This window comes from Phascolarctos cinereus, unplaced genomic scaffold (assembly GCF_003287225.1).
Source record: "Phascolarctos cinereus isolate Bilbo 61053 unplaced genomic scaffold, phaCin_HiC Scaffold_2;HRSCAF=192, whole genome shotgun sequence".
In the NCBI taxonomy this organism is placed as follows: domain Eukaryota; kingdom Metazoa; phylum Chordata; class Mammalia; order Diprotodontia; family Phascolarctidae; genus Phascolarctos; species Phascolarctos cinereus.
The window spans coordinates 160,560,975-160,588,230 of NW_027555625.1; the positions used below are offsets into that span (position 1 = coordinate 160,560,975).

Consider the following 27,256-nt stretch of genomic DNA (forward strand, 5'->3'; position numbering starts at 1 on the left):
TTAAAAATGCTTCCTTTATTAAATAAAGCCAATCTGCTACCTCTAGATTTGTTTGTGCATGTCTACACTGTTCAAAAATGTTACGCCCATGGTGTTAAGACAATCACTGAAAGCTTTCATAAAGTAGATGATTAAAGTGAGTATTATGTTTCATACCTGTTACCCATTTCATGTACAATCAACATATCTCTACAGGAAATTAAGAAGTCTCCCCATGTCCCAAAGTAAACATCTGCTTAATGATCTTCCATAGCTTACAGTACTAGAAGCAGGATAGTTCTGAAGGATAACACGATTCAAGATATCACAAGCCCCCTAGCTTGTTAACATAATGTTCTGTCATTTTCATCGACAAACCAAGTTACTGTAGAGCTAGAATTTGTTTTGTGTCATAATTTGGTGTAACATAAAGGTATTCCACAATCACTCCAGAATGCATTGTGATTTCCAGAATGAGATTATTTCATCAGAACAAAGTCTCACAGCCAGTGAATAGAAGAGCTTTACCATAGGTTCGAGGAGTTGCTTCCTGTGTGCTATGTGCTTTAAATAGTGCTTTGAAAGATTAGCTTTTACTACTTGTGTACACAAATTTAAGGCAGTCTTTCTCACACATTAACTGTTCAAGTGAAGACAGCCTGACTTGACTTACTATTGTATTTAGTGGGTTAGTATTGTTTTAGAATTTTTGAGGAGAAATGCTTTCATTCAAACCTTTAAAGCCAGTTCCTATTTAGCTCAAGGAAGGTTTGTTTTTTTTTAAAATGGGCCTAAGTTGCCATCAGATTATGAACAATATGGTAAATCAAAGGAGAGATAGTAACTATAGAAGTTACAAAAATGCCTATTCTCCATTCTATCCTTATGGCCACTTTTTTCTTTTGTTTTAATTGTATAATTAAAAACCCTGAGCTTAAACAATAATCTTAAAGCCAACTTGCCAAATAGACTGTCAGACAGCAAAAATTTAATTTACAACCAATGAAACTTTAGACTTTAGATTTATTTAGGGTTATTTTATACAGGTTTATATAATATCTAGTTTAATCTAGAACAAGACAGCTCCCCCTCAGTGAAACCCTGGCCTAAGTATATTTGTTTTACATATTTAGCAAGAAGATACATTAAACATGGAAGCTTTTCAACTTGTGGCACTGAATGATCATCTACACAGGACATCCTTCAAAAGCTACAATTAAGGACCCTCCTAGTTTCTCAGCAATAGAAGCTCGGTTGAGATCTTCTGGTCCATTTGCTTGACATTCGTGTTTAATGCCTGAAGAAAAAAAAAATTACAATTCATTTAATGAAGCAGTTTATAATTATCTTTACATCTAATTGCTAGATTTTTGAGATCTGTGTGGAGATGCTCTGACAAGCTTGGTTTGGAGCATCAATGAAATACCAATTTTAATTGAGAGTTACTAAAATCAAAGCTGGAAAATTTCCATCAAGAATCTTGCTGGCTATAAAAACCAATTATTTTACCTCAGATCATTCTGTTTAATATAGAAATTAAACAGCTACAACAATTGTGCACAATCTTTTTTTTAAAAAAATTCAAATCAAGCACGAGTTCTGCAATATTATAGCTTTTCTATGACAAATTAAAAATCACTAAATTCTTGGGGAATGACTAAACAAATCATGGTACGCGACTGTGATGGAATATACTATTGTACTGTAATATATGTGCTTTTGCTGCTACTACCCTCTTACACTGTTGACACTACTGAAACATGTAAACTGGTTATTCAGCTGGTTATTCCTCATTTTTGCTACGTAGCTGGCCCACCTCCTTTTTTCAGTCATACATCTTCCTTATGATATTCTTTAGTTTTATATTCCTTCATAATTCTTTGCTGGTAGCACATTGCAGTCTACTTGTCCCAGCTATGCATCTTTCCAGTGCTTTTTAAATGAATCACTATTTAATTCTTTCATGACACACAGATGATGGCATCCCTAGAAGTACACTGAATTTTTAAAAAATAAGATGGATCTTTGTTTCAGGAAGAACTTAGATGTCACTGAAAGCACTCATTCTCATCATTCTCTTTGCTGTTACTGTTGTTCGGTCGTGTCCAACTCCAGGTGACCCCATGGACTCTGTTCATGATGTTTTCTTGGCAAAAACAGTGAGGCAAATAGGGCTAAGTGACTTTCCCAGGGTCACAAAGCTAGTAAGTGGCTGCAGCTGAATTTGAACTCAGATCTTCCTGATTACATTCTTCATATGCTTTGTTTTTTCCTATGTGTATAGTTCAGCTAAATTCTTTTGCTGAGTGATCATATATTTCATTTCATTACAGAAGACTTTGAAATATTAAAGGGCTTGCTACAGTCAACACAGTTATCATTTACCAACAAATGCATCTGAAAAGTCCTCACCAAAGAAAATATCTCTTCCATTTGGACATAATTCCATGCCAGTGCCAAACACCTTTGGTGAGCATATATGTCTTATTTTGATATTAGCAATCAGGTCACAGAATCAAGTTCTCATTTTTTTCCCCCAAGGAATCTTGTGCGATTTTAATATATGAAGGGAGACATCTTTTGGGAGGAAAATCTTTAAAATGATGTTTATTTTCATTCTACTAATATCAAATGCTTTTTAAAAATAATCAATGAACAAAACACAGTGGGACCTTGTATTTTCTGCATTTTTCAGTCAGTGGCATATCCATCAAACTACCTTGTATTTCTTTTCGTATTTACTTATATTTTGTACATGTGTCCTTGATGAAATGGAAGCTCCTTGAGGACAGTGACTTCCATTCTTTGCTTAGTACCCTCAGTATCTAGTGCAGTGCCTGGCACGTGGTAGCTGATTAATTATTGATTAAACAGGTTTGGTCTGCTAAAGAATATCACTTGTGAAAGCCTGTCTCTCATATCTAAATCAAGAATGTCTTAGACCTGTAAAAGAATAAATATCGAGTCAGTAGTTATTGATAATTTCTTGGTTGCTTTTTTCTTCAATCTTTCCCAAGTTGGAAGGAACAGAAGCCATCTAGTTCAACCACATGCAAAAAACCCATGGTTTTTTGGTTATCAAACCTTTGCTTAAGACCACTAATGAGGAAGAAACTAGTAACTTCAGAGGCAGCCCATTTCTACTCTGGGATAATTATAATTCTTAGGAAGTTTTTTTGTTTGGGAGGATAGCGAGCCTAAATGTACTTATTTTCAACTTCTACCCTCTGCTTTCAGTTCTGCCATCTAGGGTGAAATATAACAAGTTTAATTTCTTTACTATAGGATAGCCTAAGTACTTAAGAGACAGCTAATTATATGCCTCATTTTGTAGCCATAGTCTGCCACCTCTTTGTCCAGAGGCACAAAACCGTGTTTCACCATTAGCGAATTAATCCACCATTAACTGGTACCTGCATTGACACAAAGGTCTTTCTTCAGATGCTTATCATAAGCACTGTAATATGAAATGCTTAAGTATCCTATGAAATAATGTTCTTATTGCTTTTAGATACGCAATACAAAACAACTTCATTTACAGTATGTCAATATTTATGTTCCATCCTTCTAGTAAAACTATTCACTAGTCACTAGAAGGATTTAGTTTCAAAATTTCCTACAATTAAGTTAATATTTATAGCCCTCCTAAAATCTGGGTGATTATTAGGACCCTGCAGAAACAGCAATAGGCCACAGAGAAATAAGCTGTCCATTCCCTTCCCATCTACAAAATCTGCTGGCTTATCTAAAAATCACAGCACTCAAGTTCCCTTTGTTCCAAAGTCAGGGACATACTATTCCATTTGTGAAAAGGTTTGTTTGTTTTGCACAATTCAATTTCATTAAGTTCCAAATTAACATAGTTTATCACTTAGAAGATACAAGAGTATAAGAAGTGCTAACTAACCAATTAAACCACACATTTAGAACCAAAATGGAGGGACTAAGTACATAGCCAAGAAAATTAAGCAGGAGGCACAAGCAGCATATGGCACCAATTGTGGTTAGCAGAGGATGCTTTCATCTCTCTGTACTCAGTCTCTGTTTTAACTTCTGAAACAAAGGAAACACTGATAGCATCTCTCTTTCGGACAATAGGCTTCCAGAAATAAAACTTTGCACTTCCATAGGAGGGGGGAGAGAGAGTCTCTGAGGAGCTTCCCATAGAATCTGGGTGGGAAGGGATAATCTAGTACAAACCATAGCCAGCTTTTGCTTTTATACCTCTAGTGAGGGGGAATCTGCTTAATCCCAAGGTAGCCCATTTCACTTTAGGATAACTCTAATAATGAGAAAGTTTTTCTTCACATCAAACCTAAAACCTCCTTTTTTCAATTTCTACCCATTGTTCCCATTACCTGAATCCATCAGGAAATTAATTCATACCTGGAAATTTCTTTTTGATTGCATCCTTGGAGCTTGCATAGATCATTTTACTTTTGAGAGGTGCTAATTCTGGTGCCCTGGATAAAGGTACAAAAAGGTTGTTAAAATAATAATTCAATTCAACATAGAGTCTAGGGAGCATACTTTTATTTCACAAACATGAACTACGACACTCCTTTCATTCAAGGTCCCTACAATCTAATAGAAATGCTCAGGCATATATGTAAGTACCTGTAACATAAGCGTCAAGGTGATAACCACAAAAACTGCTGAGAAATTTGAGTAGTGAGAGTTTGATTTTGGATTAAATGCAGGGAAAACTTTATAAAAAGATGACCTCTGACTAGAGCCTAGAAAGAAAGAAGGGATTTCCACCGGCAAATATGGGGAAGGTGGGAAAGGGGAGAAGTCACTCAGAATAGCTGAGACAAATTTATATAGTCTCAGAGTTGGAAGGAATGCCAGTATATCCTAAGGCATGCAGGATAAGAATAAAAATGTAAACAGTAATCAGAGAATGGTTTCTTCTATAAGCCATACATAGCATTTAGCAACAATGTCCATTCACAAGTTGTGGATTTATTGTCGAATGTCCATATGTCTTTACATTAAGATAAACTTCACGTCTTCTGCTCCTGAAGGAATACTAAAAACAATTTAAGCTTCACTTTTTTCTTAGCAACAGTGCTCAAAAATGTCCTACTACTGCAATCAAAGAAAACAGTTAGGTAGTACTAGCCCTTCTTTCACATTAGTTATCAATGATGGTCAAGTAAAAAAAAAATCATGCTGTCAAGAGATTTCACCTAATATATTCCCTAACTTTCAGAGAAGAAAGTACCTAATGAATATATGTGATCAGTTTATCCTTGAGTTGCTAGGAAAGGTAATTATCAACCTTTCTAAACAATCTTGTTTGCTCTGACTCAAGCATTGAGATGAAATGAGATGCAATAAGAATCTCAGATCTCGTCCTTTCTAATTTTGAAGTAGAAATACCTTCTTAACGGGTAAGTAGAACCTCAATTCTTTGCACCTCTCAAGGACAGCAGCCTTAGCTTCCTTGACAAACCTAACATTCAATCACTAGATTTGGGTTTCCAAGAACTCTCTGTTGTCAAGTTGCAGGATACAGGGATGAGACTAGAATACTCCCCGTAAGGAACTCATACATTGATGTTTCTGCTATGAATAGATTCTTTTCCCTTTTCCAAAAATATAGCATAAATGTATTACACTATGATAAAATTACTAGGATACAAAAGTTATGCCTTGTTTGAACTCGTATTGAAATACATACTAACCTGATGGAAAATCAGAGAAGACTAACAGCTAGATGTATTTTTTTCCTTCTTGAAAAGAAAACTATACTGAAATGTTATAAATCGCTTTGATAAAAAGCACGTCACTTTAGTAATTAGAACAGATTAAAATTAAAAGGCAGTAGTGATACAATCCTATCCTGGGGAAAATTTCAAAAATAAGACTATCAAAAGCTTGTTTATCACTCTTACTAAATGTGAATGCAAATCTGTAATCTTTAAATTCTTGCTTCTAGGAACTGTTAATAAATTATGCATTTCTTTAAATATGGTACCTGAGAAAACAAAGTTTCCCCCTTGTTTTTTTTCTGCTATCTTCCTGTCACCATTTCACTTTCTGCTAATACTGTATTATTCTCAAAAAAAAAATTAGTTATAGTGGATCTATTTTTAGAGTGAAAACATAAATGCTACATATATAATGGCTCCATTGAAAAGCACCATTTTAATACTGCAGAAAGAAAAGAACCACTAATGACACCGATTTGCACAAACCTCAAGGTGTAAAGTTACAAAATTAAGTGTTGCTGGACTTTCTGTTTGTCTGTTTTGTTCTGGACTTGTGATTTCAATGGTGTAGGGCAGAAGCATAAAAAACACTCTACACTTCTGAATACTAAACCAGATTAAAATATAATTGGTAAAAAATATATTTAACAAAACAGAATACTACAGAACATAAATAATGTTAATTGATGTGATTTTCTAAAGCAATATGCTCCCCGTGTATGCCTGATAAAGAAATTTCCTCTACCAATACAGATTAGAATTCAGAGAAACACTGATAGGGGCTTACCTAGTAAGTCACACAACCAATGTGTGACAGAGGTAGAACTTAAACCAAGGTCTTCGTGATTCTGAGACCACTTTCTATTTTCTATACCACAATACATTTCTAGTTGACATACTACCATCATAAAAGCTCAGAGAGCACAGTCTCTTTCCACCCTAAAATGGGCTGGGATTGTACAACTATGCTTTCCCTTTTCAGGCAAGAGTCTCCCACCATCCATCCTGCCGTCCCCCCAGTATGCACACTGCCAAGGGATCACAAGAAGCCTCTTCTCTTCCTTGCATAACCAGGTATTTTACACATACCAGAGCAATGACAATGGAAAAAAATACTGCATTGGGAGTCAAAGGACCTTGTTCTAATCCAGGCCTGGACAACATACAGCCCCCAAAGGATTTTGGGCTGCCTGCAAAAATGTAGGGCTGCCATTGTGCACTCTCTCCTGTTTGTCAAATGACCCAGCAACCAACCTTTGTCAGTCTTTCTCTAGTCTGAACTATCTGCAGCTGGAAGTTTACAAGCTGTGCCGCTCTGTGGGATCTCTGGCAATTCACTTAATCTCTTAGGGACGAGTTACTTATCTATAATACTCATCTATGAAGGAGTTGGATCAGATTAGGGTTTTTTAAACTTCTTTTTTTTAATGTTCTCTCCTTTGACAATCTCAGGAAACTTATGGACCCATTTTAAGAATATTTTTAAATGCACAAAATAAAACATACAGGATTAAAAAGAAAACAATTATATTGAAATACAATTATTAAAATATTTTTAAAATAAGCTCACAAATCCTAGGTTAAAAACCCTCTGACTCAATGACCTCTAAGGTCTCTTCCAACTCTATCTACGGTTCCATGATCTTGCCTTTGCTCTTTAGTAGCAGCAATCCTTTTACCTTGGGATTTCCTAGAAACACTAAATTGAATGACTGGTGGTAGACTCTTAATTTTAAAAGGCAGCATTTGCATTTTTAACTCTACAAATAAGCTAGCAGTTTAAAAAAAGGGGGGAGGGAGAGAAATATGTAATTTTCCAGCTTTGTTAAGTTTAGGATCACAGAATATAGAAAGGGGAAAGACCCTAGAAACATCTAATCAAATCTCATTTTATAGATGAGGAAACTGTTAGAGGACCAGTCCAAAACTGGAAAGTTGATACAGCAGGCTCTATCAAATTACCTGGGAACCAGACTGGTCAGTCATCTTAATTTGAGCAGATTGAAAGAGGTGGAATAAGGAATCAGGAATCAGGCTGCAGAGTTCTATACATTTGCCTCAGTAGCTATAATTCATATTCACTGCAACAATACAGATTGCAGTCCATTTACAACTTGGTAGAATGTCTCTAAGAGCTGTCATGACTGAAAAAGTAATTATCCTGAGACCAACCTCATAATAAGCCTCTAAATTTAGCTATACTGGTCCTCAAGACAGTAAACATACAGTCTACTGCTGAACCCATACTCAGTCTTTCTATCTTGACAGAACCTGTCAGAGATACTTTCCGATGGTATAGCCTTCAGGAATCCCAGGTCATTTCAATACTACAGAAAGATATTGGAGTGGAACTATTTAGTAGGTACTAATGTGTTTAATGAATAAATGTTGTAATTTGTAAATTACAACTCCCAGCTCAAAGCTAAAAGAGGCACAGGAAAATTAATCAGGGTACACCTACCTGTATGTGCATTTCTGAGACTGGATGTAATGGAAAAGGAGTTGCATATTTGAACAAATTACCACTTTTCTGTTGCTTATACCAGAAGATATTTCATAGAAAAAGATTTTAACTTATAATTAGTAACAGAAGCTATATATAAGCTTATTCAAATTTCTAAATGGTAACTCATACAACTTAGGTCCAATCTTAAGGAGACTATGAAGTGATGCTAGGTTGAACAACCAAAATTAAGCATTCCCATGATTATATTAAGCTCATTACAAAAATTAAACAAGTAAGTTTAGTCCCAGAATGCAGTTCTAAAGAATATCATAAGAAAATACTATCATCTCAAATCAGCTGAGTTCCATATTTTGGTAATGCTTACCATAGAAAAAACATCAACTCTTCTTTTCTTGATTCCTTTGTTTCGAAGCTTGCATCATATAAAGCGTAGCGACAATCCTTTTCAGGAAGCATTCCCACAAAATGCTTGAAAGGATCAGTAATGGTTACACCAACATCTCCCACTAAGATCTCTTTGCCTTCTTCCACAATGATGCATTTTTTGTCAGCACTGAGACAAAAGATAACTGCCTTCTTTCTTTTCTTGACTTCTTCTGGTGTGGAACATTTCCGAACTTTCATATCATAGAAAATGCGGCATACTTCATCAGCTACTTGCACTCCTGAGGCCTGTTACCATAGACACAGAAGAAAAAGTTCTCTTCAGTCTTTTGCAAATAATTAAGACATTTAACATTGCCTAATAACAGTAACAGAAAATGAGAACTACATATATTCCCCAAACTGCAAACACCTGACTGCAAATCCCACTTCCAAGCTGCCTGTCTGCTCTCCTCACATGCCCTAAGTTCTTCAGGGTACTCTCTTTTCCCCAACATTGAACCTAAGGTAGAGCAGAAGTATTTCTAGAGTTTCCTTGTTCTCTTCTCATAATGCAGCAGGAAGCCAGAAGCTGCTGTGATGGAAAGAAATGTTCCTGCTGTTGCTTTATTCACTTCTCATCAAAAGTCAGGCAGCTGGCATGGCTGAGCCTGGGAACATCAGCATTTTCCAGCCACTACATTCTCTTCTCACCATGGAATGCATTTGCCCACAGAAACAATGCCATAAATGATAATTAGATTCCCAGCTATGTTCTGGGTTAAAAAGAAATCTGTGGGGTAGCCTGGGAGCCTAACCACTATGTGTAAACGAATTTCTATAGAAAAATGCATTTTAAGTTCCAAACAAAGTTATTATGGCTGATAAAATCATCACCCTGGAGCCAATTTCTCTAAATTTAGCTAGAGAACTTCGGAAACACACTTGTTTATAAGCTGGGGTTGTCCTATATTATGGATTCCAACATACATTTCCCTTCAAATGTTAAGTTAATTTTGCTGCAATGAAGGCAGTAAGATTCTAATAGGAAAATCAACCTAGGGAAGACTACATAGGTATTTAACATCATAAGTAAATTAGACACACGTATTGTATAACTTTGAGAACTCATTTCACATAACATGAACCCTGATGCTGAGCTAATTTTCAAGGTGAAATAAATTGTATATGAAATGATAATTCTTTGTAAGAGAAAACAAGACTCCTGTTGTTCAGTTGTTAAGTCATGTCCAACTCTACATGACCCCATGGACAAAATACATGGAATTTTCTTGGCAAAGATACTGGAGTGATCTGCCACATCCTTCTCCAGTGTGTCCTATTTTTTTTTTTGGAGGAATTGAGCCAAATAGGGGTTAAGTGACATGCCTAGCATCACACAGCTGGTAAGTATCTAAAGCCAGATCTGAACTTAGATCTTCTCACCCCAGGCCCAAATGCTCTATCCACTGTACCACCTAGCTGCCCAAATCTCTGTAATCTCTGGGTCAGGAATCTCCAGACACAGTAAAAATTGTGTGTGTGGGCGGGGTATACTATAATGTCCTTCATGAAACCAAAGGGCTGGTTATCTTAACCTCTCTCTAACTAAAGGTGGAACATACTTTCGACTTTTATTATAAAATCACAAAACAAACCAACAAACAAAAAATACCCCCCCCCCACTATCTTTATAGACAAGCCCTAGAATACACCCACTGCAAAGAACAAGATTAATCTCTACAGGGTAAAAGAATTACATATTTGGCTATGTCAGAACTTACCATTTTGAAAAGTTCCCAAATAGATAAGACACATGAATAAGACTAACTATTGCTAATTAGATTAAGTATGTTAAATTACAACTGGTTAGAATAATCAAAACTTTTAAATCAGTAAAATGACTGTCAGTTCAATGAGAACAATTTTTAAAATTCTTAAATACATTACAGTACTAACACTCAAATGCAAAGACTAACTTCTCTTCTGACAGATTTTGTAGAATGACATAACAGCAAGTAAAACAATTACTGACAAAGAGGCAACTACAATGAACAAATCCATATACTATTTATTATGATCCATTTAGAAATAGGTTGGACATAGAGGTTATAAAGACTACCAAAAATATGTAGGAAAATACATATGAAATTATGGATTAATGCTAAAAATTCTTCACATATTTTTATATTAAAATATGGCATTTTAATAAGTCTAATAAATCATTCTTGCTTTATTTAAAACTAATGACACCAGTGTTTTCCTAGAACACTCTTTATTTCATCTACTCATGATAAATGACAGATTTTGGAAACTATGTATCAGTGAGTGTGTCATAATACCTTGTAAATTTTTCAGATTATTAAATAGATGAATTAAAAAGAAAATAGTGAACATTGAGAGTCCACATGGATTCACTAAGAATAAGTCATTCTAATTAAGTACATGAAGAGGACTAATGTATAATAAGGCCAGAAAAGTAGGTTGAAGCCAGGGTGTGAAGGGTTTTAAATACCAAACAGAAGTTTGCATTTGATTCTAGAAATAATTGGGAGCCACTGCAGTTTACAGGATGGGAATGATGTGTTCAGCTGTGTCTCAGAGAATGTACTGGAGAAAAGAGATTTGAGAAGGAAGACTGATTTACAGTAAGATATTTTAATAGTTCAGGCAAGAGGTGATAAGAGCCTGAATTAAATAGGAGCTATTGTATAAGAATAAAACAGGGAAAATCTGGCTTGAAAGAAGGATCATGTGATATAACTAATATTACTTTGCATTAATACAAGAACTGTATCTGAGTCAAAGAAGGAAATATTCACTGTACCTTTCCCTGACTCAGACTACATCGGACACATTTTGTTGATTCCTAGGTGCTGTACCTTAAGGAGAGATACTAATAAGCTAGAATGTACCTAACCAGGAATGATTAGAATGGGGAATGAAACAAAAACCAAGTGTCAGATGGAAAAGCCTAGCCTTAAATAAAAGCTTTTGGGGTAGCTGTCTTCAAATATGTGGAAGGTAATGATGTTTGTTGACTATTAAAAAAAGCATTTGATGCCTTAAGGTTCCCCTCACACAAAGTTTTAATTCCATGCAAATACCAAAATCATACAAGATTCTGTAAAAAAAAAAAGTAACAAATAATTGTTTCATGACCATCTGATGGTTGATATTAAGAGTCAAAAAACGGGGAGATGTATGCTCACCAAGTGTTTACCACTATCATAAAGGATGTTTACTACTGAGGCCAAATGAAAGCATTCCCTACAGATGGTGAGGTACTGAAGATATTCCTATTTGCAAATGATATTGATCTGAACAGACTGAATTCTACAACATTGCAGTTTCCTAAAGAAATCTACAATCAGTCAAGATTTAGGCCTTATTATCCACACAGGAAAAACTAAATGAATGAAGAACAATTAGTAGGCTTATTGTTTTATGATGAGAATTAAGTTTCATTTTATATTTGTAGTAATTATTAAGGTGAAATGCTCAATTTTACTATCAATCTATATTCCTATATTTTAATACTATCAATCTACTAAAAAAGGGCCGGGGGTGAGGGGTAGGGAAGAGGATTGCCAATAAGCAAAATGAAAATCAACATGGGGTAAAATGCCATCACCTTGATGTATGATTTTGAAAAAAGTAACTTAGGTCTGAGGTTCTTTACCTATAATATAAATACTTGTTAAGTGATTGAGGCAGGGATTAAATTAGATTATCCTCCAAGATCCTTTCCATTTCTATCACTAACTATACTGAATATTTTATAAAAGGCCTTTATGCCAATATTGATAAAGGGTATTCATAGTTTGGCAAAAATACACACACGGCAATTTGGCACTTAGGGAACTACAGAGACTTAACTTTAAGATATTTGTGTCTCACAACATCTTATATTTAGAGTTGGGAGGAACCTTAGAGGTCATCTGGCTGAACTCCTTCATTTCCCTCCCCTCAAATGAGGAAGTTGCATTCCAGATGTTAAATGACTTTGCCAAAGGCAACATGGGCACTGTAAAGAACAGGGCTAGGATTTGAACTGAGGCCCTCTAACTCCAAACCCAGCATCCTTTCTACTGGACCAGTAAAAGACTAAAGGGAGGAAAATAATTTATAAGCAGAAAGAACAAATTGAGGTTAAATGTAGGTCAGGGAAGATTCAAAAGACATTAAGGCAGAAGCATCAAAAAGACTTTGAAATATAAAATATACACATACTTGAGCTAGTCTGAATGGAGAATATTCATACAAATCACTAAGTAAGCATTTACTAAACACCTAATGTGCCAGGTGATGGAGATAAAAAATATGATGAATGAAACAATTTTTACTCTCCAAAGAGCTACCATTCTATTGGGGGTGGGGTGGGGAAGACTTCTTTGTGGAAGGTAGTGCTTAAGCTTGAGGAAAGAGATAAGGAGGGAATTCTTTCCAGGTATGGGGGATGGCCAGTGCAAAACAGATAGTCATGAAGAACATAGGGAGAGGGTAGTTTGGCCAGACCACAGCATATGGGAAGGGGAGTGATCTATAAGGATGGAACTGTAGGCTAGAGTCAGGTGAAAGAGGGATTAAAAGCCAAATAAAGGTGGTCATATTTTATCCTAGGGGCAATAAGGGGCCACTGGAGTTTTGATTACAGAAGTGGCAAGGTCAGATCTGCCCTTAAGGATAATAACTTGGGAAGGCATATGGATGATGGTTTGGGGTAGGGAGAGACTTGAAGCAGGTAAGACCACTTAGGAGGCAATGGCAATAGTCCAGAAATAGGTAACAAAGACTTGAACTAGGGTGGTGCCAATTGTACACAGAGAAAGAAGGGGTTGGATACAGAGATACTGAAGTACTGTTAACGGTAAGATTTGGTAACCAATTTGATAAATAGAGTGAAGAGAATCAGAGGTTAGATATAAGGCTGAGGTTACAAATCTCAGTGACTAGAAGAATGGTGGTGCCTACTGAAAAGGAGTGTGTATAAATATTTTAAACAGAAGATTTTCCCTGCCACTGACAATCACATTCAATTCAACAAGTTCTTGCCAAGTGTCTACTTTATGCCAGCATCCCAGATAACCAGAGAGAGTCCTATAAACTTTTGGCCTTCTTTTAAAGCATTTTTAATGAACTCAAATTTCTAATGTTTCCTTGCACCTTAGAAGTTCTAAACCCAGCGTGGTAGCACATACTATCTTAATTTCTTTCCAAGAAATAGTTTCTTCACATGCATGACTATGAAAGACAATTCAAATAACATGTATTATGCATACTTACTATATGTTCAATGTACTGTACTAGGTACTGATTGATATAAACAATTCAAATAGCACTTTAATATTCCCCAAGTACAAAAGAGGACACTATGCTCTTTGGCTTTCTACGAGCCTTTTCTAGCAGGAGTGAAAAGCAAAACAGAAAGCTGTGCCTTACACAAACTAAACACTTAATAAATATCTGTTGAACTGAATTTCAGACCTGTTCCCTGCCACTGCCACGATTATTCTAAGGATCAAGTCCTGATACCTTTTAAGTAGTACTTCCATCCACGTAATGATTTTTAATTTTGCACCTATGTGCTTTCCAATTTTGCCGTGTCAACGTGTCCTGATGAGATGACTCAATTTTCAGAAATGAGATCTGGATAAAGACCAATGCGGAGCTGCAACACCGTCCTTTTGTTTGGACAAAGGAAGAGTTTTATTACCCGATATACTAAAACACTTAAAACTGTACTGGTTTCAATTTGACAAACCTGAAGGAAGAAATAAAATATTACACACTTGATGTTTACATGTTTGAATGCTGGGTATTTATTATGATAGGTTATATTCATAATTTAAAAATATACTCATATTGTGTTTATTATGTGCCAGGCTCTTGTACTAAGCACTTAACAATTATTATCTTGTTTGATCCTCACAACCACCCTTGGAGGTAGGTGCTGTATTATTAACCCTTTTTACAGATGAGGAAACTTAGGCAGAGATTCAATGACTTAACCCAGAGTTAGAGTATCAGAGGCAGGATTTGACCCCAGATCTCCCTGACTCCAAATTTGGCATTCTACCTACTATACCATAATCCCCTTCCCATTAATTTAACTTAATACTTCCCCAAGGATTAAGCAGTACCTAACTGATTCATATTAAAAAAGGAAAGTAATTACATAGAGAAGGGAATAGGTGGATAGTAAGGAAAGAAGTAAAAACTATCAATAAACTACAGTGACTTTCTGTTGACTCTAGGCTCAAATATAAGCTCCTCTGCTTACTGACATTTAAAACCCATCCCAATCTGGCCCCAACCTACCTTTCCAGTTGTGTTATACACCACTCCCTTCCCTTACTCTAAGGTTCAGAGACAAACTGAGCCTCTTGCTATCTGTCCCACACAAAGCTCGATCTACAGTCTCTAGTAAGGAGTTCCAGAGAGGAACTCCCTTTACCAATGCAAACTGGTAACTGTTCTTGCTATTTAATAATATCCAAGTAGACCAAAAAGAACTACCAAAATGCAGTTGGAAAAAAGCAATGGATTGAGAGTCAAGAGACTTGGAGGTCATATAGCTGCAAATCTGCCACTAACTAGGAGCAATGAAATTAAATCACTTAACTAGTTCTCAATTTTGTAAGTGCCCACTACATGACAAAGGTACTCAGCTGGGTGTTGGGAATACAAAGGTTGGGGGAAAAAAAGTCTGTGCCCTCAAGTATCTTATATTCTATAAGGTTTTTCATTTACTGGACACATAGAGGAGCCTAACAAATGTCTGTTAAAGATCAAATGAGAAAACAGAAAAAATACCATAAGTAAAGGCATTATAACTTTTACTTTTCAAAAATATTTTTATTAATGACTTGTTTTTTTCCATTGCCTTGATTTCTTCCCATATCTATCTCCCTCCCTCTCTTTGAGAGCAATGTGTTATAAAGAATTATTTTTAAAAATTCATTTAAAAATTTTGAGTTCCAAATTCTCTCCCTCCTTCCAGTCCCTCACCCACTCACTGAGAAGGTAAGCAATGATACCCACTATACACGTGAAGTCTTTCAAAACATATTTTTCTATACTGACTATACTGCAAAATAAAAAAAAGAGGGGGAGGGAGAAACCAAGAAAAATAAAGATTTTTAAAATATGCTTTAATCAACACGAATCCTTGGGAACTGTCATGGATCATTGCATTGATCAGAGTAGCCAAGTCTTTCACAGTTGATTATAGTTACAATATTGCTATTACTGTGTATGATGATTCTGCTCACATCACTTTACATCAGTTCACATAACTCTTCCCAGGTTTTTCTGAAACAGTGCCCGTCAACATTTCTTAAAACACAATACCATTCCATCACAGTCATATACCAAACTTGTTTGGCTATTTCCCAATTGATGGGCAACCCTTCAATGTCCAATCCTTTGCCATCACAAAAAGAGCTGCTATAAATAGGTTTGTATATATAGATCCTATTCTAAAGGTATCATTACTGATAACAACACATAATTATACAGTGCTTTTAGTTTTACAAAATGACTTCCATACAACAATCCTATAAGGAAGGTGGTACAAGTATTCTCCCCACCTAAGGGTGTTCAAACTGGGGGCACAAAGAGAACTGAATTGAAGGCCAACTCCTTAGGCCCTGACACAGTCTCTTTACCCATTTATGCACCTTTCCCCTTCCCTTTTTTCTGGCTCAGTTTAGCTTTGTTCCTGTGAAGCTAATAACTACAGCAAGGCATCATGTTTTTCAAGGAACTAAGTACTGGCATCAGGGAAGATATGCCTGTATAAATATGTCTTAGTGTTATTGTTATTATTTCCATTCCTGACTATAACTTAACTTTTATAGTAAAACAGTAATGATTAAGTTCTCTGCAAACATAGATATGGACTTGAGAAAACATTTTATTGGAGTATTATATAGAATTCATTATCCCCAGAACAAGGCCTTTTTCTCAGTATCATAAAGTTTTTTTTAAATACATGTCCTTTATTCTTAATCACTATAACAGTGCTTTACTAACAGGAAAATATTATGACTTCCTCCTCTCACCAATCTCACATATCCTGAAAAAAACACTACAGTTTATGGGAATTGATTCGGCTCAAAACAATCATGATTGAAGCTGTTCTCCACCAAATCCAGATTAAGGGAGAGGGAAGGAAGAAATGTATACTAAAAACAAGAGTTTTGTCACACTAAAGACTAAACTCTGTGTAAGGATCCATCCTCAGCAACTTAGGCTATAACTATGGTCCTCTGAACACAGAACATTTCATGCTCTGTAGGAAAGAAAATCTTGAGAGCAAAAATAGACTGCTATTAAAACAAGGGTTCTGAGATTACCTTAAAAAGATATGTTATCCACAACTTCAGTTTCTCAGTGACCACGGAAAACAGCAGTCTCCCAGAACACCACCCCTACTTAAAAATAGTTGTGGCTAAAGCATGACTTAACAGAGTAGCAACTCAATTGGCTATTTGTTTTTCATTTGTTTCAGGTGGAGCGTACATAATGTCTGGGCAGAAGGGGATGAGAAACAAAATTTTATATTGAAGACTTGCTTAACATACATAGCTTGAGAAAGTTATTTACACAAAAAAGGAATGTAAGTGTTGCCATAAAAATGAAAAGCTAGGTATTTTAAAATCCATAAACATAAAATATACAAAACCCAGTTTCCCATACCATTACATTTCAACACTGACAGAATTGACCAATCTTGAAAACCATTATTTCTGGGGCAGTTAGGTGGCACAGTGGACGGAGCTCTGGCCTTGGAGTCAGGAGGACCTGAATTCAAATCCAGCCTCAGACACTTGACACTTACTAGCTGTGTGACCCTGGGCAAGTCACTTAACCCCGATTTCCTCACCAAAAAGCAAAACAAACAAAACAAAAATTACTTCTGTTTAATCATTGTTCACAATTCTGAGAGTCCTAAACTCAAATATTGTATGATGATTTAAACTGCTGGTCCCAGAGAGTTAAGAGACCCCCAAATGGAGGTAGCCATTAAACTAAGGTGGAATTTATATACATATGGTACATGTATAATATACATATGTAGACAAATATATGTTAATCACTATAACAGTGCTTTACTAACTGGAAAATATTATAACTTCCTCCTCTCACCAATCTCACATATCCTGAAAAAACTCTACAGTTTATGGGAACTAATTTTGAAAGAATAACAGGATAAGGCAGAGATGAAATGTATATAGTACAGAAACTGAACTTGTGATTTCATTGGCGTAAAAATTTGCTAAAGGAAGCTGGCTCCTTCTCTGCAACTTACAATCTTTTTTTTTTTTCTGGCTAGGCAATGGGGTTAAGTGACTTGCCCAGGGTCACACAGCTAGTAAGTGTTATGTGTTTGAAACCATATTTGAACTCAGGTTCTCCTGACTCCAGGACCGGTGCTCTATCCACTGTGCCACCTACCTGCCCCATGCAACTTACAATCTTAAGAGATGAATGGAGTTCACCTTAGACTGGAGGTTAACTTGAAAGTTAAATAGCGTGCCTAGTATCACATAGCCAGTATACATCAGAGGCTGGACTCGAACCCAGGTCACCCTGGTTATGAGGCAAAGTCTATTCCCTACACTATACTGGCTTCTCATATTAAGAAGAGCAACTAATGCGAAGTAAGGCTTGGAAGATAGATGGTGGAGAGTTTAAACATCAGGCTGAAGAATTGTATTATATTCTAGAGGTGATAGGAAACCACCAAAGGGTTTTTGAATAGCAGAATAATATAGTAAGACCTGTCCCTTAGGTTTTGACAAAAGAAAGAGTCTAATTAGAAGACTAGCAATAGCCCAGGTGGGAAATTATGAGGGTTTGGGTTAAGACAGTGGCAGTACGATTGGAGAGAAGATGGGTGTAAAACTTGTTGTGAGGTAGATTCAACAGGATTTGGCAACTGGATTCAGGGGAATGAGGGAAAATGAGAATCAAGGGTGGGCAGGAGGTCATGAATAAATTTGGGTGCCTGGGAGGATTCCTCAACAAAAACAGGAAAATTAACATTTAGAAGGATGGAAGTTCATTCCAGTGATGTCAAAGGAATTGGAAGAAGGAGACATGAAAAATTATCCTCAATGGCTGGCTAAAGAGGAGGCCTACCAAAAAAGAGATGGGCATTATTTTGAAAAGAACTAAAGAGGGGTCCTTTCTTTCTCCTTGGAAATACCTAGGACCTAAGAATCCATCAGGAAAATAATATAATTCACAGAGTATTAGTACATCTGGAAGTTATTTACAGATAAATAACTGTAAAATTAAAATCAAATTGGAAAAAATTTAAACATAGTTCTAGAAAGAAGTGCCACAGATTCAAAGTATAATAAATGCCGTGTTTAGCATCAGTCTTGTAAATCAGTGAGTGTTCCAGATAACTTGTTTAACCCTTTTTTAAAGCCCTGTAACATTAAAAAGCATTTCTGATACAACTGTGTCTGAAATGCTATTACTAAGCGTGCTTAACCCTTTTTTAAAGCCCTGTAACATTAAAAAGCATTTCTGATACAACTGTGTCTGAAATGCTATTACTAAGTGTGCTTCAGCGATCTGTAATCTCTAGGAGTGAACATCACAACCTATCAATGTGAGCTGTCCAAAAAGAGAATGGACTACTTCAAGCGCTCTACGTTGGAGGTCTATCAAGCAGAGACTGGATAATCATTTGTTGGGAATGCTATACAGGAGGTTCTTCCATACGAGCTGGACTTCTACGTATGGCCTCTATATTCCCTTCAAACTCAAATTCTTTAATTGTAATTCCGTGTGCAAAGAAGCCCTGGCATGTTATGATCCTATGTCATCTCAAACAATTCTTATCTATATCTTTCCAAAAACTTCCATAGAAGAACCACCACACACACAGTGTGTTTAAAGGTCATTATGGATCTCAATTACTCAAGTATCATACAAGGATGCCCTTACATCCATTTGTAATGTACAGGGCTGTTTGTCTCTATTGGTGTTAACCAAATCTCAAATGATGCTAAAAACCAGTAACTTTTAAAACTATCTAGAGTAAGTAGATTAGTGGAATAGTCTAAACTTGGGTTCTTAGCCTGAAGTCTGTCAGTTTATTACTTAAAATATCTTGAGAGCTGTATTTCAATATGATTGGTTTCATTGTAATCCTTTATTTTATTTTATGAATTAAAAATCTCCCACTTTATACTATAATATATTCCAGATGGATAAATGATCCAAATATAAACAGTCACACCATAAAAGAGTAGGAGCAGAATGGAAGATGTGGCTATTATGATTCTCAAAATTTCCAGGAAGAAACGTTCTTAACCAGACTAGGCATAAAAACAATCATAAAAGACAAAGTTTTAAAACCTAAATTTTATGAAGTGTGCAAATAAAATTAGTGCAGTCAGAATAGGAAGAAAGGATAGAGGGGTAAATCTTTACATTAAGCAACTCAGATATCCAAAGTTGGATATCCAAATACACAAGATTAACAGCCATGCTCAAATAGACTATTGTCTAAGGACATAACTTTCCAAAGAAGAAATATAAACCATTAATAATCACCTAAAGTGTTCAAAATTGTTAATGAGAAATGAAAATTTAAATAACCATGAGCTAAAACCTTATACCCATCATGTTACAAACTTGCTTAAAAAAAAAAAAAGGGAAAATTCATTGTAGGTAGGATGGAAAGACAGATGGACAAGCTAATTAACTCCTGATAGAGCTATAAATTGGTTCAACAGCCATAGAAAATAATTTGAAATTATACAAAGTATTATACTGTTCGAGTACTATTAGAGATTTCGTTACTGAGACTGTATCTCAGGTAAGTGATCAGCAAGCAAAAAGAAAAACTCATTTGTATAAAAAGACATAGCAGTATTATTTCTGATTTGAAAAGGCTGGAAACATAAGCCCAACAACTAGGGGAAAGTTTCAGCAAATAAGGAATAAGCAAATACTATGCTGTAATGAATGACAAATACAAGAATTTAAAGAAACAAGGGAAGACATGAAATGACTGTAGAGCTTAAAAAAAAAAAAAAGCAAAGCCAAAAGAACAGCATATGTAACAGCAACAACAAAGCCAGAATGGAGAAGCAACAGTGCTCTTCATAACATACTTGTGGGGTAGGTAGTCTATTATATACTCATTTTACAAATGAATTAAGGAAAGCTAATTGACTTGTCAAAGACAATGTCAGGGACAGAACCTGAATCTAGGTCTGACTCTAAATGCAGTGTGCTCTTTGAACTATAACATTGTTTCTGAATAGTGATTTTTAACAAGCTAGACAGGACTAGATGGCCTTGAGTTTCCTTCCATACCTAAGTCTATGATCCTAGGGCATCAATAACTATATCTAGCTATTGGCAAAAGTAACTCAGATGAAGTAATCAATGTCGAGGGTATTCTTTCTATTTCTAACTTTAACATACTGACATATTCCTTTAGTTGTCCAATTAGGATGATTTCTCTAATTAAACATACAAGTAGTGTAGGAAGCCCCACATTCAACTACTGGTAGGTAAGTAAGATAGAGACAAGAGTAATAACATTTATATAGCATAAGTTTTGCAAAGTGCTTTACAAATATTATCTCATTTTATCCTCTCAACTCTGGGAGGTAAATGCTAGCATTATCCTCATTTACAGATATGGAAAGATGAAGACAGACGTTAAGTGACTTGCCCACACACAGGTAGTACCATGTGTAAGGTGGATTTGAACTAAGGTTGTCCTCATTACTGGTCTAGCACTATTCACTGCGCCATCTAGCGGCCTCTACAAATAATGTCCTGAAGACAGCCCATTAGAGTCAGATAGATCTGTGTCCCTTTCCAGTTACATACATTTCTGGAGCTTTCTCTAGTCACTGTAATTCTGTGGATTAAAACCAATTATACTATATATCACTTCTCAGATAACCTGAAATAGCCAAGCACAGAAAAAGAAGCAAAAATTGCCTCTGCATAGCTTATGCAGGCATCATTAAATCTCAAGCACTAAAAGTTTATGTATCATAAAAGCCCCTCAGTCTTCACTAAAAACTTACATCCTCTATTTTACACAGCCATTATCTGATTTCCTGGCCTACAAGAGATTGGAAGAAAGAAGCTGCTATAAACGGCACTAACAGCAGCAAGAGAACGCTGACTCATATCAAAGGAAGAGTAAAACTATGAGGAGTCACTATGAGAACACAAAAAGCATCAACAGATTTTGTCCATTTCACATTTTTATATACCTAAATAGCCTCTGAAGGCATCACTGCATTAGAGTACATTACAATAAATGACACAAGAAGTAGTAAGGCACCTTGGATAGGGAAGTCATGAAGACCATGCTCTAGCAACTCTTAAGTTGCAGAAAAGATTGTAACCTGGATTGGTAAAGGAGCTTTCCTTCCCTGGGAGTTCCCTCCACAAATAAAATCATGGGTTTAGTCCTTACCCTATTCACAATGGTGAGTCATCAACAAAGGTCATACTCTGTATATTCTGTTTAAGGAGACATGGAAGTATGGAAACACTTAAAAAGAATTTCTAGAAAAAAATTTCTAAAATGTTTTGCTACTACAAAGTGTAATCTTTAGGTTCCTGACAATGCTGATAATTGAGATTGCTGTATATTAATTAATTTTCTTCCAATATACAGATGCGCTACATGGAAAGTCCACCTCCTTTTGTGTCAGATATACTTCTCTGATAGTATCCATCATATCACTTCTCCCATGCAATTAATTCTTCCTTAGGAATACTCACACCTCCTATGCACCTTCCATTTCCCTTTGGGTGATCCACAATGTTAATTCTGTGAGGCTCATTATTTGTAGCCATATAATATCACCAGAAGAAAACTGATGTTAAAAAGATGGGTCAGTTTCAAGAAGAAGCTTGCAATCATTAAAAGCACTGTAAAATTCCAAAGGCAATCCAGCATCATCTCCACTTATCCAATTTAGGCCCATCTCCCAGTCTATCCAAGACAGAGATACAGAAGGCCCACACCATGAGTTGTCCATACAAGTACAAATCAAGGTCTGTACAATAGAAATTCAAAATCCATTCTTGTGTAGGTACACTTCCTATGTAGTTAGGCCTAACCCACGAATGTCTATGGTTCCACAACATGTTAGCTATTAGCTTCACACAGTTGGCATGCCATCCACAAAAAGGATGACCTGGACCACCTCACCATTATTCTTCCTCGTTTTGGACTCCTGTACCAAATGCTATCTATCTACACATTTTATACCTCGCTTGACATTAATAATCATGAAAAAGTTTCACTCTCTCTGCCATTACATCTTCCAAGAAATGTTGACAACTGAAGGCCAGCCTGAGTGGTCCATACAACGTCAAGAAACCTAAAGACATTTCCCCAGCATGTTGAGTGGATCCTTGCAGAGACTTTATGGAAAGTCATAGAGAAAATGAGAAGGCACAGGATTGGTTGTAATCTGGAAGGAGTACCCAATCGATGAGATCATAGATTCGTTAAACTACTTAAGTATGCAGGTGGTACAAATTATTTTTTAAATGAACATCTCACAACATGCTCATTCATGTTAACCCCCAAACTAAACATTCTATTTGTAATGACAAGGATCAGTGACTAGAAAAGTATATGTTGCTGACACTAAATGGAATCCCTCTCACTGTTGACAGCAATCCCAAACCTGGGCCAATGATTCCCCCATCAGTCTCCTATTGGTACCAATTCCTCTTTGCCTCAAATTTATAGCTCCCTTCTAATGGTAAAATATATGCCATTTCCTCTCAGCCTACTTTTCTCCTATTCCCTCCAAACAAAACATCTCTTCCTCTTGCAAGGTTTAAATATTTACTACAAGGTACAAAAGGAGAACTAAGAAGCAAATGCCCATTTCACCCCCAAATTGTGCCATCAATGGATCTAGGGGTTCAATAACCTTGTCTCCTGACTTCCTAGATGAAGTCTCCTTCCTACCTACCCTCTGAAGTTATTCCCTCCTAGTACTAGTGCTTTAGGACTTTTGCCTCTTTTACTTGTGGTCTAGCCTGCTAAAAAGGCGAGAGAGGGAGAGAGGGAGAGGGAGAGAGGGGGAGGGGGAGAGAGGAGGAGGGGGGAGAGAGAGAGAGAGGGGGAGAGAGAGAGAGAGAGAGAGAGAGAGAGAGAGAGAGAGAGAGAGAGAGAGAGAGAGAGAGAGAGAGTGTTGCCAATTACCCATTAGTCAGAGTACCCCAAACAAATGTACTCACCTTGCCCCCAACATATTCAATGAGTTTGAACACAATGGACAAACTGAGAAATTATTTTTATGCCAGCAATAGCAAGTATCACTATTAAAACATTCAAAGAATCTCATAAAAGCAAGTTTAACAACTTTCACAAAATGAAGTTTGGGAGCCATCTTGGACATGTGGGCAAACCACAGGTAAGGCTGATGCAAATGGTCTTAACAAAATTATCATTTAAAAAAGTCAGATGTACCTTAAACATACTTCCACGTAGCCAAGACATTAAAAAAACCAAAAGACAAAAAACTTCTGCACATTATACCTGAATGTTCAGCACAAATCCATTTGAGGATCTTAGAACAAAACTGAGTACTCCTTAGTCTCTTTATAGGCATTCTGAGATAAAATATTCAATGTCTCCTTGACATTATTGGGAAGGATATGAAATGTATTTTTCACTATGACTACCTCAAATTTCCTTTTACCTTTCTTTCCCAGACGAAACATCTCACTCCTACATTTCATTTATGCTAGTCTTTATAGACTGAGTTTTTTAAAGTATAAAACACAAATAACCTTTCCAGAAGTACATGGAAATACATGAATAAAATTTTATGAACAATTTAAGAGGCAAGAAGCTTGATCCTGTTTATAATATCAGAACATAGCTTATGGTGCTACAAAGGCAAAGGTGCTTATATATATATCATTTGTGAGGCTAATGCTAATAATATTGAGGGGAAATATCACAAAATTGAATAGCTTACTTTAATATTTAACTACTGTATGCTGAAAAAAGTGACTGATTAACTGGGGTTTCTTTTTGTACAGTTAATCAAGTATCAGTGTTAAAGACTACTTTTGAAAGTCAACATGCATGGAAATGTGAGTTGGTTTGCTTGGGTTTTTTTTCCACTCAACTAAGTATTATGTATTCTGATACACTAATCTCAACACCTAGATTGGGAGGCTTTATATGAAGAGAAAACATTTCTACCAAAGTCTGGTAAGCCTTAGCCTGCAAATCATTGACCAAAAATGGTAATGGTGTGGTGCAGCCTAAAGCAGAACAGAGAAATGTTTTACCTAATCTTCAAGTTCCGTATTCTGTTTTCCCAAAACTAGACCAATAATTTAGCAGAAAACGATACCAATTTAAGAAGCACAGTTTTCATCCCTAAAATTCTTAGATCTGTGAATGTTTGTAAACTCAGTGTTATTAGGGCTTCTCCCTCTGCTTTTATTAGCAAATTGGCACCAGGCTAGCACCTGACATGGCAAATTTTCACCTAGCAAAACTGTCTATTAGCAAATAAAAAATTCTAACTATACCAGCATGAATCAGGCAGGGAGGGGTTAAAACAGGCACTGCCAAGCTTGCCTAGCACTACAAGACTGCTGCTGAAAGCTGATTTACAGATATGACAAACAAAGAGGTAGCAAAGCTAGTATTCTTTCTTAATCATGCTGCTTTGGTGATCATTTCTTCTTGTACGGTGGTTCCTTCCTTTTCTAAAAGCTTATTCCCTCCCCCCCAAATATTAAATAAATGATCTTCCAGGCACTGTTTCTCAAAAAACATGTACAAAAAAAAATGGAATGGCGTTTTGACAGCAATCCAAAGCTAAAAGGCTGGCTAGTCTTCTTTTAAACCACACATCCCTGTGGTTATATGTGTGTATACACACCCACACAAACATATATTTGCTTGAGAAAAAAATTTTCTTACTCAACAAAGCATTACGTATTGACACAATGATCCCAACACTATATTGGGAGGCTTTATGTGAAGAGAGAAGACATTCTGCTGAAGCAATTAAAGAGCCTAACATTTCTAGGGAAGTCTGTAAGCCTTTAGATACATGTACATACATATGTACTTTTCCATAGCTCGATATGTGCATATACAGACATACACATATTCACCAAGATATATGTGTGTGTACACACACACACACACACACACACACACAGAGCCCGGGTAAGAACAGGGAGGAGGAAATCCTCAGCAGCACTTTCACAACAGCCTGAAGCAATGCAGCAGCCAGGGAGCCCCACCTTAGTGCAAAGGACACGCACGGCGGCTGGGGGATGGGAAGGGCAGGGGAAGGCGAAGGGGGGGTGGGATTCGCGAAGCTCGCCGCACCCACACCCCGTGTTTGTGGATGTGCAGGAGGGATGGGGGACATAGTGGGGGGGGGTTGAGTCGATAGGCAATGGAGGAGCAGAGAACAAAGCTGCCGTTCGACACTTCGGGGCCACATTGCAGAGAGGCGGGGGATGACGCGGAAGAGGAAGAGAGCTGGCCGGGGACGGGCGGCAGACTCGAGGGAATGAGCTGCATCCAAAAACTGGGGGCTGAGGGGCATGAAGCCTCCAGGGAGGTCCCCTCCCCCACCACGAGAATGGAATGCTCCACCTCCGGGGGCTCCGGCGCGCCAGGTGCCTGGGGAGCGCGGCCGGGCGGGGTTCAGGCTGCCCGGCTCCCCCGCCGGATCCCCGGATGCCCGGGCCGCGTCTGCCTCCCTCCCACCCACTCACCATCTTTCCAAAGCGGACGATCTGGAGCGCGGTCTGGTCCCTGGGCCGGCGGGGGCGGGGAGGAGGGAGAGCCGAGAGTCTAGGCGCTGCTGCGGTGTAGGGCGCGGAGGAACGTCTTGGTCCCGGGAGCCCGAGGAAGGGAACAGCGAGAGCCGGCGGGAGAGAGGCGGCAGCGCGCGAGGCTATCGGGGAGAGCGGGCGGGCGAGACAGTGAGCGAGGGAGGGAAAGAGGAAGGGAGCGGCCGAGCGCGAGCCGGGCGGAAACGCTGCACACGTCACGCTCTGAGCCCGCTTCGCGGGCTGCTCGCCGTTGTTAAGGAAGGAGCCAGCCAGACAACGGCCCGCCCCTCTCCGCCGCGCCCTCCGGAAGCCGACTTCGGCCGGACTCGGAGAAGGGGCGGGGTCACTTCTCCCTCACCTAGGGGGAGCCTAGAGCTGAGGGTATCTGCGGGCACCTGCCCGTCAGTCAGAGGGAGGGCGGAGGGGAGGAGGAAAGAACTGGGAGGGTTGTCTCAGGCCCCCAAGCAGGGTGAAGGGGGAGAGGAGGAGGGCTGAGGGAGGAGTCACGTGACTCCTGGGGCTCACTGTGCGGACCTTTTCCTTACATGGAATTAACTACCTGGCCCAGGTGTGCGCAGGCGGCGATGGGTGGGGCAAGAGAAGCCTCGGGAGATCTGAGTGACTAAGGAGAAGGGGACCAAAGAAGAGGAGGGGTGCAAAGGAGGAGGAGAGAGAGGAAAAAAAAGGGAGGGGAAAAAAGAGCTACCGAAGGAGGAGACGGAAGAAGGGGGAAGGGAGATGGAGGGAGGGGAGAAGGCGGGAGCCCGGGGAGGAGGGAAGAGATGAAGTGGGGGAGGGGACGAAACCCTCATTTTTACCTACTTTGGTGTGATTACAGTCATCCGCTTCTGATTGGTTCAGTGCGGCATATTTGGTGCTCGGGTTA

General features: G+C 37.7%; 1 protein-coding gene across 1 annotated transcript; it reads right to left on the reverse strand.

Moving 5' to 3' along the window:
• DSTN (destrin, actin depolymerizing factor) lies at positions 1-26,603 on the reverse strand. The gene is made up of 4 exons (XM_020986413.2): positions 26,311-26,603; positions 8,528-8,835; positions 4,366-4,442; positions 1-1,276 (listed from the first exon to the last, which is right to left on the reverse strand). The coding sequence occupies exons 1-4, from the start codon at positions 26,311-26,313 to the stop codon at positions 1,167-1,169; spliced, it is 498 nt and encodes a 165-aa protein (XP_020842072.1). The 5' UTR covers positions 26,314-26,603; the 3' UTR covers positions 1-1,166.
• Positions 26,604-27,256: the final 653 nt, after the last annotated feature.